The sequence below is a fragment of the Enoplosus armatus genome, chromosome 1 (genome assembly GCF_043641665.1).
Source record: "Enoplosus armatus isolate fEnoArm2 chromosome 1, fEnoArm2.hap1, whole genome shotgun sequence".
NCBI lineage: Eukaryota > Metazoa > Chordata > Actinopteri > Centrarchiformes > Enoplosidae > Enoplosus > Enoplosus armatus.
This window is the reverse complement of record NC_092180.1, coordinates 14446679-14462235: the sequence shown is the minus strand read 5'-3', so window position 1 is coordinate 14462235 and position 15557 is coordinate 14446679. Positions and strand designations below refer to the sequence as shown.

General features: G+C 39.2%; 1 protein-coding gene across 1 annotated transcript in view; it reads right to left on the bottom strand.

The window, feature by feature from the left end:
* nfat5b (nuclear factor of activated T cells 5b) overlaps window positions 1-15241 on the bottom strand; it is a 30498-nt gene extending 15257 nt beyond the window's left edge. Inside the window, exon 1 of the mRNA XM_070931184.1 lies at window positions 15005-15241. Coding sequence (XP_070787285.1) covers window positions 15005-15077 — 73 coding nt within the window. The 5' untranslated portion in view covers window positions 15078-15241. The remainder of the gene's footprint in view (window positions 1-15004) is intronic.
* Window positions 15242-15557: the final 316 nt, after the last annotated feature.

Genomic DNA, 15557 nt, shown 5'->3' with positions numbered 1-15557 from the left:
AACTTGACAGCTTTTGTTGGTAAAGGGTGAAATGAAAATGACATGATACCTTGTTTTTAGTCATGCTTTTCTCAGAAATACCATTTCTCTATTTGATTTGATTTCATGCTGATGTTGCAATCACAGTGTTACACATTGTTGTACGACAATTTCACATCACAACTCTTACGCAATCGCAAGAACATACCCGCAAGAGGGTTGGCAACAAATCTGATAAATGACAAGGAAATACCCACGATACAGAGTCATGTCTACGGTAACAATGCATGATCATTCCAGCCTCAGTTCAGATGTCTAACGGGTTTACACCTCTTACAAACTCTGCTGTCGGCTGCATGTAGGCAAAAATCATGCCACACTGTTGCCTGTCCTCTCCAAGATGCTACCATTAATTTAAAGAAAACAAAAGTCAATGTGCAATTAGTTTGCTGACAGACGATGAAAACCAAGAGGAATCAAAAAACACATTGACATTAGAGTGGCAATAAATGTGAAGAGACCTTGTTTATGATGATGACTTTCATCAGGACTTTTAACTTCATTCTAAAGATCCATCTTTAATAGTAAAAACAACTCAGGGCTCTGGATACACATTGAGGAGGACCAAACCAACTGGAAATAAAACCATAAAATGATGAATCTATTGAGGTAAAAGCCAAAGCTGTAATATACCAAATAAACAGCAGATCTCATTACAAACAGGCAGCAGGGTCATACAAAGCCTTTTTCTCTCCGCTCTGTGCCTCCCTTAGGGCCAACAGGACATGGGGAGGGGAGAAAGCCTTGGGTCAACAGCATGACAACACTTTTACTAGCAGCCTGATTCATCATCCAAATATTATGGTATGAACCTAGAGCGGCCATTACAGTCGCCTGACTCTCTCCTCTGCCAACTGCCAGCTTTAATTACTTGCAGCTGAGTCCCAGGGTTCGGTGTGTATATCAGATACTTAACCCTCCCATTGTTACCACTCGCTGTGTACAATAGACAAACCTGGGACATACTGAAACTAGCCCATGCCTCTTCATTCCCAAAGCCCTGCTGTCTCTTACAGCTCGCTTTAGAAGAGTAGGGAATGCTGGTTCCCAGAAAGGGAGCTTAAATCTGGACTCAGCAAACTCATATAACTCACACTGAACCACACACACACACACACACACACACACACACACACACACACACACACACAGGATTCTAGTGTGGTTTTGCTGGTTATTTGCTAAGTTCTCTAAACAAAATCACAGACACACATGCATGCACATGCATACAAACGCCCCCCCCCCCCCACCACCACCGCCACAAAAACACTTTCTCTTACCCCTGCATTTACTCTTTAACTCTACAGTCTTCTCTGGGCTCACTGACTGACTGCACATGCAGCAACATGTGCTCTGTGTGAGCAACTCTTCCAGTAAACAGATTGCCAACCGCACAGACAGAAAATATGTACTCTTCTCTCGGAGCAGCGGTCTCGAATCACTGGCTGGCCTGTTCAAAGTGTTTCCACAGTCCCTAGATGTTTTTTGAAGACTGAAACAAATTCTTATTTTGCTCCATATTTGTTTCCTCGTAAGCAGACAGAGTGCAAGTCTTTATTTACACGCGACAAAACACTGTCCTTTTCACACAGGAGAAGATTTAAAAAATTAAAAAGGTCAGCCTCGTTTGCTGGGAAATATACCGCCCTGACTCACACGCCACGTGATGTTTTGATTTTAACTTAAGACTGTAGTCGTGTTGTGCAGACCACTGACCACTGAGGAAAACCTTTCATTTTCTGTCCGTCTGTGATCATCGTAATAACAGATTAAAGCCTGACCAAAAAACTGTTCACACAGACAGACACCATGCTCATGTGGTTAGTTTTGATCAGGTCTGCTAATGCTATTAACACATTTTGATAAATATCAACTGAACTGAAATGTGGCATCTCTCATTAACTGCTTCACAAATTTAGCTTCCACTCACATTCAATGTAAACAGAAGGATAACTAATAAACCTCATACACTTAAAATCAGAAGTTTTATGTCAGAAATCCTGCACAAAGTTAGATATTTTTGGAGCCAACAGTCAAATATATTTGCTCTTTCTATCCTCACCATGCCTTGTGATATGTTTATATGGTAAGTAGTGCAGGCTAAAGGTGAAAAAAGAAAGCACTCACCATGTGAATGGCAGGACTTACTCTCCCATTCATTTCCCTCACATTCCTGCTGCTTGCTCTTACTAGCCCTGGCACCTGGGGCGTGGCACTGGTTTTTTGGCTGAGTGACTGATTTAACTCCCCTTCTGTCCCCCTCCTCCACTCCACCTACGTCTCTCCCTCTCTCTGTCTTGTTTACTGTGCTCGCAGACCCTTTTCTGTACTCCAACTTGCTCAACAGGTTATTTTCAGGTATTGTCATGTGGAACCCTGTCAAGCAGAAATGAAGCAATAGAATAACCTACTGATGTTGAAAAATGCAGAGATACACAAGGTAGATATTATATTATTGAACTAGGTGGAATACTATTGAACAAAAAGTGATGGGGAAGATTAGGATTAAGATCACCACGTCAGTACATTTGGACATGCAGCAGCGAATGGGGAAAAAAAACAGTGAAGGGGCTGGCACCTGCAGCAAACCATGTACAACAACCCTGAAATGTTTACAGCCAAGCCTACATGAAGGCTGCCAGGGACTCCATAGCAACACAGATCAGGAGACAAGTCTTTGGAGCGGTTGCGTCTCTTGTGAGATAATGTGGACAAAATTAGAAAATAAAACAGCATTATCCAAACTTTAAAATATGAGGATAACATGCTTAATTAATGTGTAGCTAATGCATGACCCTTCTTAATCTAATGCATGAATTAGTGTACAATGCACCACAACTATGGCTTAATAAATAATCAACACATAGATAATGAAGTTGTAAATTCATTCACTTTTAGGTCATACATTCATTAATGTAGCTGGCGGCACAGAGGTTCAGCTATTAGTACTTTCTGTATTTGGTCATTGTTTGTGTATTTACATAGAACTGGGCAATATATGCACTTAGAATCAATATCATTATTAGAGCCTGACCGAAGTTTATTATTCAACTGCAAAATGTCCTGCTCTGGTTGCTATTATTAAATGAATTTAATGTAAGGGATCCTTACCATAAATGTTCGTTTATGTTAAAAAATACTGGCTGATATATCATTATAATGGATTCATGATATGTGGTAGATATTGCCTAGAATTTTAATTATTAATTTATTTATGTTCTTCTGGTCTTAAATGCTGCACTAAGTGACTCAAACTTAAGTTTATCTGACAGCTGACATCTACATTACTAAGTCATCCCCAAAACGCCATCCCATTAGATCAACATATTTCCATATTGAGTTTAATTTGGTTACATATACAGTATCAGTGAAGGTAAACTAAATATCGGAAGCACCTCTCAGTAGAACACAATATAATTCAACAGCAACACAAACTGCTCCTCAAATGATCAAAAAGTTGAATCTACACGTCTCTAAAACAGTTTCAACTGTCAAGCTGAACATTATAACCTTCATGAAGGTATGATTTATTGCAGGACCATTGTATTAGACTGCGTTAGTGTTAGCTAGGTGTACCTAATAAACTGCCAACTGAGGAGTTTACATTTACAAGCTGGACAAACTTGTCAAAGAAACATGCATACTGTAAAAGTGGCGTGACAACACGATGTTAGCATGAATGGATGGGGAGGCGGGGTTAGTGTATGTGCAATGACTTGAAAACATCCAGTAGGCATTACTTCTGTGATCAGACACTATTTTTTCAATGATAGGTGACAGATGAACAAAGAAGCATGTTTGTCCATTGACAAAGCCAACTGCAGGTAATGTGATGGCATGTTAGTTACATACATACAAAACACCCACCAAAATCCCCACATTTCCTCTCAGCTCACTGTTGATGTTTTCTAACTCAACTGTGATTCATGTGGTGTTTCAAATCACCAAAACACTGATTTTCAAGAATTAACATTTGGAATTGGGGGGCACTATTGGTTTACAAAACCAGAGAGGGTATCTTTAATGTCCATAAATGAATAATATGTGAACCTAAACATACCATGATCATTTGTTATTGTTGAGCCAAATGACTTCTTGATATTTGAATACATACTTGAATTCATGCATTTCATCATGATGAGTTATTCATTACCGTTGCATTATTTAGACATGAGTTGTGAACCCTTATCACACAGCGTTAGCCGTTAAAGTAATCAATATCTATACTGTAGGTCAAGATAATGAAGGCTCATGGCTGAAAAGTCATAAAGTAATAAATAGAGCTCTATAAACAGCATATCACATTGTTCAACAGCTTATGTGTTTGATCTACATTGCTTACTCCACATTGCTTAATAACATACTATCAGGTATGTGGAATACAGGTCACACAACTTTCATTTTGACTGCAGAGCCTGTCACTAAATAAATGCAACATGTGATAACTGGAGGTGTTATCATTGCATTTAACCAGTTACTGCATCCAGGAAGGATCATGACACCATCATCGTATTTGAGAAAATGGTCGCCCGGTGAAGAAACAGACGAGAATTACCACACTGGAGTAGAGAGGACGTGTGAAATTACAGTTACTGTGCCTGAGTGATGCTCCTGTACCCGATGAATATTAGTTGTAGCTACAGTAGTAGATGACAACCGCACCCCCGACCCTGAGGAAAACAGGTCAGATGGAGAGGAGATATGACATCATCTTTAAAACTATTTTTCTTGCATGATATCAGACTAACCATAAGCCAATATTTATACCTTGAGCATATTTCTAGCCTTAACCACCTTGTGCTGAAAGGCTGCTTAATCTTACAGGAATACTTAAAAAAGGTGAATTCACTGGATCACTGTGAACAAAAGAATGGAAAAGTATACAGATAAAACACTGCTCACAACATCAATTTACACTCCCTGACCAGCATTTTCATTTGATCACCTTAGTTATGTAGACAGTCTATCTGTAAATTTACATTGGACCTGGTCCAAGCTACACGTCAGCCAACAATTAATATTATATATATATTTTAGGCCAAAACCAAATGAGAAGTTTGGTGGAAACCATAGATATTTTATCAGCTTTATAAATATGTGCTCATACTGTAACAGCTATAATGAAGAATGTCTGCAGCTTTTAATTAGGTCAATCCCAAACAAAAAGACTAGTAGTGACTAAGAAATGCAAACATCTTCTATTTTGGCTATTACTCCTGGCAATAGTCTTTGAGTTCTGACAGCTTTTTGTCTCACATGTTTTATTCTTTCTACGCAGTCATTTGAAAAAGTGAAGGTCAGCCAGACTTCAGATCAGGCTCAGTGATTTGTGTCACACCAGGCTCAAGAGTTTGTGGCATGTAGCTCTTTCAGTCCAGCTAATCCTGAAGTGACCAGGAACGACCAGGCATCAGTTTACATGACTTGCTTTCAACAAACACCCACCACTATCCTGACTTTACAAAACAGCCCACTGAGGCTCCTGTGAGGGCCAAACCACCCGGCTGCAAGCAGCCTCAGCTACAGCAGTGCTGTATGGAGTCAGTGTTACTGTCTGTTATTAGGGAGTGAGCACACATTCTGGCTGAAGGATAATGCTCTGCAGCACATCTACCTTTGGCTCTGTGTTTACCAGTGGACTCGAAAAAAGATGAAACAGACACTGAGCTTAACATGAAAGCGTGACTTCAGAAAGCAGTGGAATTCAAACTATTTACAGAGGACAACACACACACACACACACAAGCTCACTCACATGCACACTCGCCAAAAAATGCCATGCTTAGACACAGATACTGGAATGTACTAAACTACACGTTTCCAGTAAAACCAGGCCTGACTGGTGAAGTTGATCAAGAGACTGAGAACTGTTTTCCTCTGAACAGGAGGTGGCTACACACACACACACACACACACAAATGTTAAAAATCTACAGTATGATATAACTATTCAACCAAACATTTGGTGTGTCAACACAGGCATTTCTGTCCGCAGGAAAACCGTGCTGAGGCAACAGGAAGAGCCTTTGGCAATACTGCATGCATACGCTCACTGACAGTGTGACATCACCAAGCTGCCATGCTAACCACATTTAGTGGAAAGGACTCAAAGCAACACTAAATTTATAAGCTACTCGCAGTCTACAAAATAATCAGTTAATGAGTTAGTGATTTAGCATGTAGCCACTTTAAGGACCAGTTCAACATTTTGGGAAATATTATTATTCACTTTCTGTCTGAGAATTAGATGAGAAGATTGATACCAATCTCACGTCCGTACAGTAAATATGAAGCTACAGCCAGCAGCCGGTTAGCTTAGCTTAGCACAAAGACTGGCAGCAGGGGGAAACAGCTAGCCTAGCTATGTCCAAGGGTAACAAAATCAGAATACCTCTATAGATAACTATAGAGTTATATCTTGTTTGTTTAATCCGTACAAACCAGTGTGTACGAAGTGTAAAAACTGGAACTGGGACGGCCCTCAAGAAATAACTCAAAATCTTTGAGCTGTTGATCGAGATACAGACTCAAAGACTCCAGTTCATTTTTGTTTGCATGTACACACAGCGCACAGTCCACCTACAATTACAGTGAACTTGATTTAAAAATAGCTTGTGGCACAGAGGTTTACATTTGGAAACCTTGCGGACTGATTTCTGATGGAAGCTGTTGACTCTCTTGATAAGAAAGTGGGAATAAACAGATAAAGTAGCTGGCATTGGGTCAACATTTAGTGTACACTGGGAAGGTCTGTTCGAGTCTTGAGGCACTCAGAAATGCACAATAGAACGGTAGAGTGTAAGAATGTAGGACTAGAAACCTAACGCCGAAATCTTGTAAAATGAGAAGCCATTTCAAAACAATCACAGCCTTAAACAAAAAAACCCAGCAGGATCTGCAGGTCTGCTCAGGCCTGGCAAAACCCTAACCTGCTCCTTTAGAGCTTATAAATACTGTACAGTCTTTCTGTCCTCATTTCCACATTTCCTACGTTTTATTTCTTCAAGACTTGCCATTTTCAAGCTCACCTTCCAGACTTAGAACAAGCCTACACCTTCTGATATTAATTACTTAAGAAGATTTGGTGTTAAGTCTAATTAAGGATTTGGAATGTCTACTAATTAGTCAGGCAAAACCACAGTCGACTGGGGACAAGGTCAATAATCAGCAAACACCACAACCACAATCCTGAACAAAGTTGTTCTGGCCTTTGTTAGACTGTTTTACTGAAAATAAAAATGAGGAAGAACTGGGGTCACTCCAGGTAGATTTGGGTGAGATCCCTGTAACAGTCTATTGTCCTATTGCTCAAAACACCACTGCTGCAACAAAAAAGCAGTTTTAAGATCATTTAAGATTAATAAATAGCATGCTCACTACTCTAGTGAGCATAAAGAGAAGCATGAGGAGAAAAAAAAGTTGTTTTTCTGTGCAGGTTGCGGCTTGCTGAGACGTTAAGAGATGAACAATATCATTTCTGCTGATGACGTCTTATTTAACTCATCAAGAAAACTTCCTCTTTGCCAAACTCTGATAAATGAAGGAGTGGCAGGACAGAGACTGTATAATGCCTTTATTACTAATACAATGACACACTGAGAATTGATAAAAAATTAAAATTAAACAAAAATTATTATTTTCTGAAGCTGTAACATGTTACAGTGCCTGACTTCAATGAGGGCAAGACATTAAAAGTCACATTGGCAACTAATATGGGAGAAAAAAGGGGCATAAGGGACGACAATAGTCGGCATAAATGTACACTTTGTAAAGCCATTCTGGAGAGACCCAGTTAACCTTGACTTGCCTCGACTTGTCCTGAGGCAATAGATTCCACTGTGTGTGGGGGCTAAAAGCAAACATGACCTTTGATTTTAAATCAAACTATGGAAGGGCAACTTTACACAAGGTTAAAAGGACTATAATGTAGGCAGGAGCTAAGCAGACCAGCAGCTACTGAATGTTTTAAAGGTTTCATCAAAAACATGCCTTGTGACCAGCTGTCATGCTCTAGATTATTTAAGGTAGAGCTTTGAGTTTGATTCGAGTTTAACATGAAAACCAACATATAGGCCATATAGGTCTATTTTTCTTAATGGTTTCCAAGCATTATATCCTTATAACAATAATCTTATTATACTCTTGACATTCTTGTCCATCTAACAAACTCAATTCTCAACTCATCACACCCAAATCAATTCGATTGTTCCTTTTATTTAGTTTTTAAAAATTAAATCAAAATTCAGCACAGGGGAAAATGCACAGATGTTTTGGTTACACTTTCTTCAGTGTGCTATAGTCCTTCAGTTTCATGGTTGAGTCCTTTTAACTTTTCACCAACAATGAGTGTCAATCAACTTATTACCAACAGGAGCACAAGTGGCTGCCTGTAATCAGAGGCGTCCTCAAACTTTTTAGCTCAGTATTAATAAAAATCCCATATGGAAAGTGCAGAATTGTTATGTAATCATATCATCTTTCAAATGATTCTGAAGGCATATGTTTTGGTTTGTAGAAAAATTAGACAATCCAACTGAGTATTGGTGCAGTCTATGTTTTGCTTTCAGCCGTTTCCTTGATCCCGGATCAGATGTGGGCAGGGGCGGTGGATGCTTCTTGGTCTGTGTATGTTAAGTAGATGCACTGACGCATGAAATATGAATGAGCCCTACGAAGCTTAACCTCTGACCAGGTACAAGTGTTACATGAGACAGTTGGTTAGTGCTCCCCTTCAATGCCACCTTCCCTTTTATAAACAACACAGTACCATCTTGATAATGGTGCTACTTCTGCTTTCAAGCGAACAGAGAATTCCTCTGCTACAATAATGTGTCATCCACCACACTATCAGGCACCTCTCTCAGTGTCCAAACCCTCAAGCGTCACTTCAATAAAGACAGCCAGAAAGAATACCAACAATGACAGGATGCAGGAGGAAATCGGCCAGTCCATTCACTCCAACCCTGCCAGTCTGCCAAGGAAGCAGCAGATGACTCATAAAAAAGAAATGAATACACAGGATATTGAGATACCGCAACTGTAAGGCCACAAGGCCGTAGGATGGATTGTTTGACTACTTTATGCCAAAGGTATACCTCTCTGTAGGAGCCTCTATGAGGAGACCCTGTGACAGGTTGTACAGTATAAAAGGCAGAAACAGAGTCAACAAAGACAGTCTCATCCCCCACAGAAAACCAACACTGTTGAACACGAAAGTCTGGATCAGGTCTTTGAAAGTGACTGTGGCTATACAGTGTCTCAAAACTTACCTGAGGTATTTTTCACTGCACTTAGTGGGGTAGTGGGACACAAATGAAGTGACATGGGACCTGCAATGTAGAGATTCAAAGTTTTGGACCTGTTCGAAAATGGACCTGAGGATAAACCCAAACAGCAGCTGTGGCTGAAAAGAGTAGAAATGCATTACATTAGAGCTGCAAATATTAGTCGGTTAATCAATCAGTTGATAAACGTGAAATAAATCAGGAACTATTTTGATTGGTCATTTTTTAAGCATGGTTCCAGGTTCTCAAATGTGAACATTTTCTGCTTTTCTTCTTTGTCTTGAATTGCAGTAAATGGAATATATTTAAGTCCTCCAAACGAAAAAAATAATTATTTGTCCATGCTCTCTACAAACAACACGTAGAAGTGTTTCCTGATATGATGCCTGTACGACATCGTTTGTTTGTATCTTCCAAAACGTTACAAATAAAAACAAAAAAAACGTTTTTATGACGTGACAACACTATGGTTAAGGTTTGGTTTGGTTTACGCACAAAAACGACTTGGTTAAGTTTAGGGAAAGATCATGGTTTGGCTTAAAATTAGGGCTGCCCCCTAGTAGTCAATTCTGATCTGGTGATTTGGTTTCTGATGCCCCCGAAAAATACATGTGATACATAATGAAGTTAATATCATAAACGTGTGACAACTAGTAGACTAATGACTACAAGTCGTCTACGAAAATCTTTGGCCGGGGGCAGCCCTAGTTAAAATGACTATGTTATTAAGCCTAAGGGACCTTCGTCGCCATGGTTACAGTGATAAACATGTGGTTAAGGTTAGGGAACGTCTCCTGTGTCTCCTAAGTCTGATGTCTTGTTGACCTGTCCATCCTTTACGGACTGTGTCGCTCTTCTCTCAGAGGGAAGGGGATGATGGGAGAGGGGAGAGTCAGAGTACAGGTCTTAAAGGTCAACTAGTTTCAATTTGAAGCTTGTTTTAGGATACTACAATCAAACAATGCACAACCACAACATTCAGCCTTCAAAAAGACCAAAGAGTTGAATCAACAGCTTTCTGGCACAGTCTCAATAAAAACTGAATATGATAAGCGTCACAGAGGGAGGGTTTATTGTACGGCTGCTATATTGGATTACATGAAGCTGGTGTTCTGGTTTCTGGTGTGTCAGTATTTATTTAAAGCAGCATACTGGAAGAATAAAGATATGCTTTGGGTGATAAATTAAGTGGTCTGTGAAGAAATATGTTATTTGACTATATTGTAAACCCATCTTATTATCTAAACATGTTTTAACAAAAAATCACTATTGTTTTGTTTCTATAGAAACACGATTATTTACATCATGGCCAGTGTTTCCGATAGGCAGATGGGACCTTACACACGTGCTTAGGACTTGGTGTATGAAAATATTTATCTTTACAAATGACAGTTCAATAGGTAACCGGTAACACAGTTTGTACAGCCTAGTTATGAGACACCTTTACTGCTGCTTCTCATCTGCCAATGGAAAGACTCCTGCCAGCCAAGAGTCACCGCACTTAATATTTAATGTCTTAGTTCAGAATCACCTTCCTCTGGAGAGAAACACCAGGGTGGATGTTAGATCTCACAGGTGCTTTGGGCTTTTCACAGAGGAGTGTGAGAAATCTTCCACAAGATGATTGGAAGCAAAAGCAATAGGCCTGCACTCCTTCTTTAGGCTAGAAAGAGTCTGTGTCAGCTTTTCCTCTCCACTTTTGGCCTGTGAAGACACCATCATCCACAGATTAATTCATATAAATCCTATGTTGGACTATAAATCAACCAGTAGAATCACTGAAATGCTTTGATGGTGAAGCAGAAATTAAGCTTGACACAAAGAAATAAAACAGAAACATCATAAAATGCTGCTTCAAGATATACAGCTTCTTGTTCCACTTTGTACACCACTGTAGTTTTTCTATGGGATACCTGCTCCACAGCAACATTTACCCAGAAAATAAACTCCATTCAACAGCTGATATGTGTTTGTGGCAAAGATATGCTTCCATTTCATGAACAAAAGACACCTGATAACTTAAAATAGGCCGCAGAGACAAAGGTCTGCTACACGTTTCACAAAAAGGACATGTCTGGCAGAAAACTGGGCAATATACTTGTATGATTTTAGAGGTTTTATGGGTTTACTGATAACTGCATTGTGGATCTCAAAATCTATTAAAGTGCGCTATATAGTACATACAAAACTGTCACAGTGCACATTCAAAATATATATCTTTCATGGTCAAAAGATGTTATGTCTATCTGGTAAGGCATATAACTAACACAAATGTTGACACGCAATGTAGTGCGAATATCCCCAAGATAACACTAAGTTGAATCAAGGATATCAAGTGACAGCAATTTTGGCATTCAAATAAAACACTCGTAGTATTATAATAATGAAATTATTAAGATTTATAATGTTATATTGTATATTTTTCGAATATTTTTCGAATATTTGTCTGATATTTTTTACACAGATCCAAAATAAATTGTAGCAGAAATAAAAAGAAAAAAAAAGACTTAAAAGACAGTATCCGATTCAGGTGCTGCAGCTTCAACAGGTTAAACCACTCACAAACAAAGTCACAAGTGTGCAGTAAATACCAGAGGAGGTGATATTTTGACCGGAGCCTGATTAGTCTTTTTACTGAGGTTTGGTTAGTGTTAATGATTAATCAAAGAGATTTTAAAGAAGGTAAGGTGTGAGTAATTTGCATTACTATATGTATTTTTGTCAAGACACACATACAATGAATCTATCAGCGCTTGATCCTAAAACTGAATATATGAGAAATGTATATCCAGCATCATTAGATCATCATAGTATCATTATTAGAGATAACACAGTACTGCAAACTCCACCTCAAAACTTCCTGGGCCGTGAAAAAAGTACTACGCCATGAGCAGGGACTTTGTGGGTCCGGGAACTAGAACCAAAACCAAAACGTCAACAAGAAAATGCAAATAAAGCTCCTGAAATCCTAAAAAGGTTGAGGCTATAATACACATGCGTCTCTTCCTCTGCCTGAACTTAGCACCTCCAGAAGGGTTAGCAGGAGCAAGAGAGTTGAGGCACAACATAGGCAGACATCAGAGTACAGCATTCACAGATGGCCGAGGAGCCTGAGGGCCAGAGTTACTCTTTCCAGTATCTAGATTTACAGAAGATTCTCTGACAGATCTGACTTATTTTTACGCATTTTTGTGGGGCTCATTTTGATCCTGAGTTGGCTGCATGAGCGTTGCACTGTGCACATTTCATAATTTTGGTGTGGGAAATTGTTTCCTCACAATATGATTCAAAAGAGGAAATAAAGAAAGAACAATACAATGTCAATCATGATCACGAGCTAGCTGCCTTTGTGACACCTGGCAAATAACCAAGCAAAGCTATATCGGCTGATGTCTGAAGTATGCAGAACAGGTTGGAGTTAATGTTAAACAGATGAGGAAAACGTAAAGAATGTTCTGGGTGACTACAAAACATCTCTACCTCATGGTGTTTGCAATCATTGCAGATTGACAAGAGAGTCCTGAGTGAATTATGTCAAGAGTCCTCCTTTTGATGTGTTTATGACAGAAAAGACAGCACATTTATGAACTCTAAATTCACTTTACCTTATTTTTCAGATGTTTTCCCTCTACGGTATTCTTTCTTTCATCATCAGATATCAACGAGCTTTCAAGGCAATCAAGTATTTTTAAGCGCATGCCGCTAAGTTTGCTTAACGCAGCAGAGTCAATATTAATAGAGTGCTATTTAAGCCCAGGTTTACACACAGAGCAGCCAGAGAGTTAATGATTGACCAGGCTTTGGTGGGTGTCAATATAAAAAAAACGAAACTATGTCGAGATCTGTCGTCGTACAATTGTTAACCGGGCTTGACAGAACTTATGGGAAAGCCATAACATTCTTCACCTTTGATGTGAAACTGGTGGGAAGACATTTTATGACATCCATTTACCCGCCACAAAAAGGTAGTATGACTAGCATTCCTATCCTGAGTGCCATTGTTACAGCGTTGTGTTTTTCCTTGGAATTCCCAGGACCACTCGCACGCTAAAAATATGTATTCCTCATTGTGGTTTAGTTGTCCAATGTAGCTTTCTGGAAAAACAGCCTAACTAACCAAACGACCCAATAGATAAGCAGAAATAATGAAATTCAACAAAACTGCTACAATCTACTCTATATTACGTCCATAATAAAGAATAATGGCTTGTCAATACTGATGATTTGTGGAATTAAATGATGATTTTTCTTTCCAACCAAAAGGGCAATCCTACAGACAACAGGGGGGTTGGGGGTTGGCCTTGTCGGCAAGATGCAAAACTAGCTTCACCTCTCACACACAGCCGAATCAACTGTGCCGACACAAATATTGTGATTAGTAAGCAAACAAGGGAGACTAAAAAGCAAGTTACAATTGGTTTGGATCGCAAAGGAATTTCAGCTGATTTATAGGGTGCACATGAAATGAGTTAAATAATAAAACTGATCTCAGAAAAATAAAAAGCTTTATCTTTTCCTCTCTCTGCAATCAGTTGATTAAAAAAAGTGACTTTACTAATGGATCTCAGTTCCTCTAAATAATATTGTACAATTGGGGCTTAATACTTTTTAATTGTTTTAATCTCCGATTGTGAAAATGTTTACAATTGTTGTTAATGATGTTGGGTAAAAATTATGCAAAACTCCTTGTCTTGTAAGGTAGTGGCCTGAGCCTATGCAGTAGAACTATTTCCTGAATTACAACATCTGGGTACAGTGGTTCCACACAACATCAGAAGTCCTGACCTCTTTCTAAAGTAGAGCCTGAATGATAAACTGGTATCGGAATTGGCACATATATTAGCTGATTAGTAACAAGAAATTTCAGTATGTAAATGCCAAAGATGTGTTTGCAGTAATGTAGTGTGTAGTTAAGTTAATTTCTCAACCATAAGATACACACAGTATCTTGGTCACAAATCTTTGGTAACCATATTTAAGGGATCCTTTTTCAAAGGTTTGTTTATGTGATGTTTTATATATCAGCCGTTATACCAGTACCTGACATACCCATATTTTCACTTTTCCTACACCTGGTATGATGCAAATGAGCATAATATATATAAAAGTGGAAATTATTCAATGGACAAAGTCTTTCATATTATTAACCCTTTCTGTGAATACGCATGGTACAATACTCAGAATCCCCAGGAGTTTTTTCTTTTTCTTGAGACTTACACCTGCTCTCATGAGGTCAGTTCAGTTATTCTACCTGACTGTTGCCTGAGGCTCCCATGCTGATGATGACACAGTAACCCACAGAAAATAGACAGCACTGCTTTTCAGATGGCAGGGGGAAAGTAAACTGGTCTGACCGGTGTGAATGCAGCTGCTGAGGGCTTCAGTTTAAAAAAAAAAAGAACAAAAAACAAATAAAAAACTACTTCACCTTGCTCCAGGAAACTAAACCAAGAGTAAAAGCTGAAGGACACCATTGGCATCTAAGTACAAAGATTCAAAAGCATGTGATCAGGAGGCAGTTTATATCTGAGTGACACTGAAGGGACATGAACGCCACCACATGAACAGTTAACGACCGAAAACTCAGGTAGCGGGAAAAGTTACACACACATTCACTAACTACAACAAACGAGAAGAAACTTAAACACGAGCAGGAGAAAATATAAGAGCTGTTATTATTACCTTTGGAGTACAAGGATCTGGGAGAATTCAGGTCGAGGTCCCCGCTGAAAAGGGAGATAAAGTCAGAGGGCATCGCAATTCCTCAGACTGAGAAATCGGACACCCTCAGTCAGATACAGCGTGACGTCCCTGGACTATATTATTTTCTCTCTCTGACTGTAAGGAAACCTAAAAACTTGTTGTTCAGACAACTGTTGTTTCTGAGTTGACCCTGTCGTTATCGCTGGTTAGCCGTGTCTGCCGTCACTTGGCTGGTGAGTCCCCCCTCGGTCCGCCTACGACGCATGTTGTTGTCAGCAGACGACCCGAGCTGCTCACGCCGGGAGCCACGCCCACGCCGATGACGCAATACGTAAGCATTACGTCGGGATTACTTATGATAATGAGGATTATGAACAGTTATGTGGTGAGCAATCATGAACTGTTTATTTTGTTTTGCTCATTGTTTATTTGATCTTTTTTTATTATTGGTATTTATTAATTTTATATAAAAATGTTCTTCTCATTTATTTGAAATAAATTAGAGTGACATTTATTTACTTAAAATGTGGCT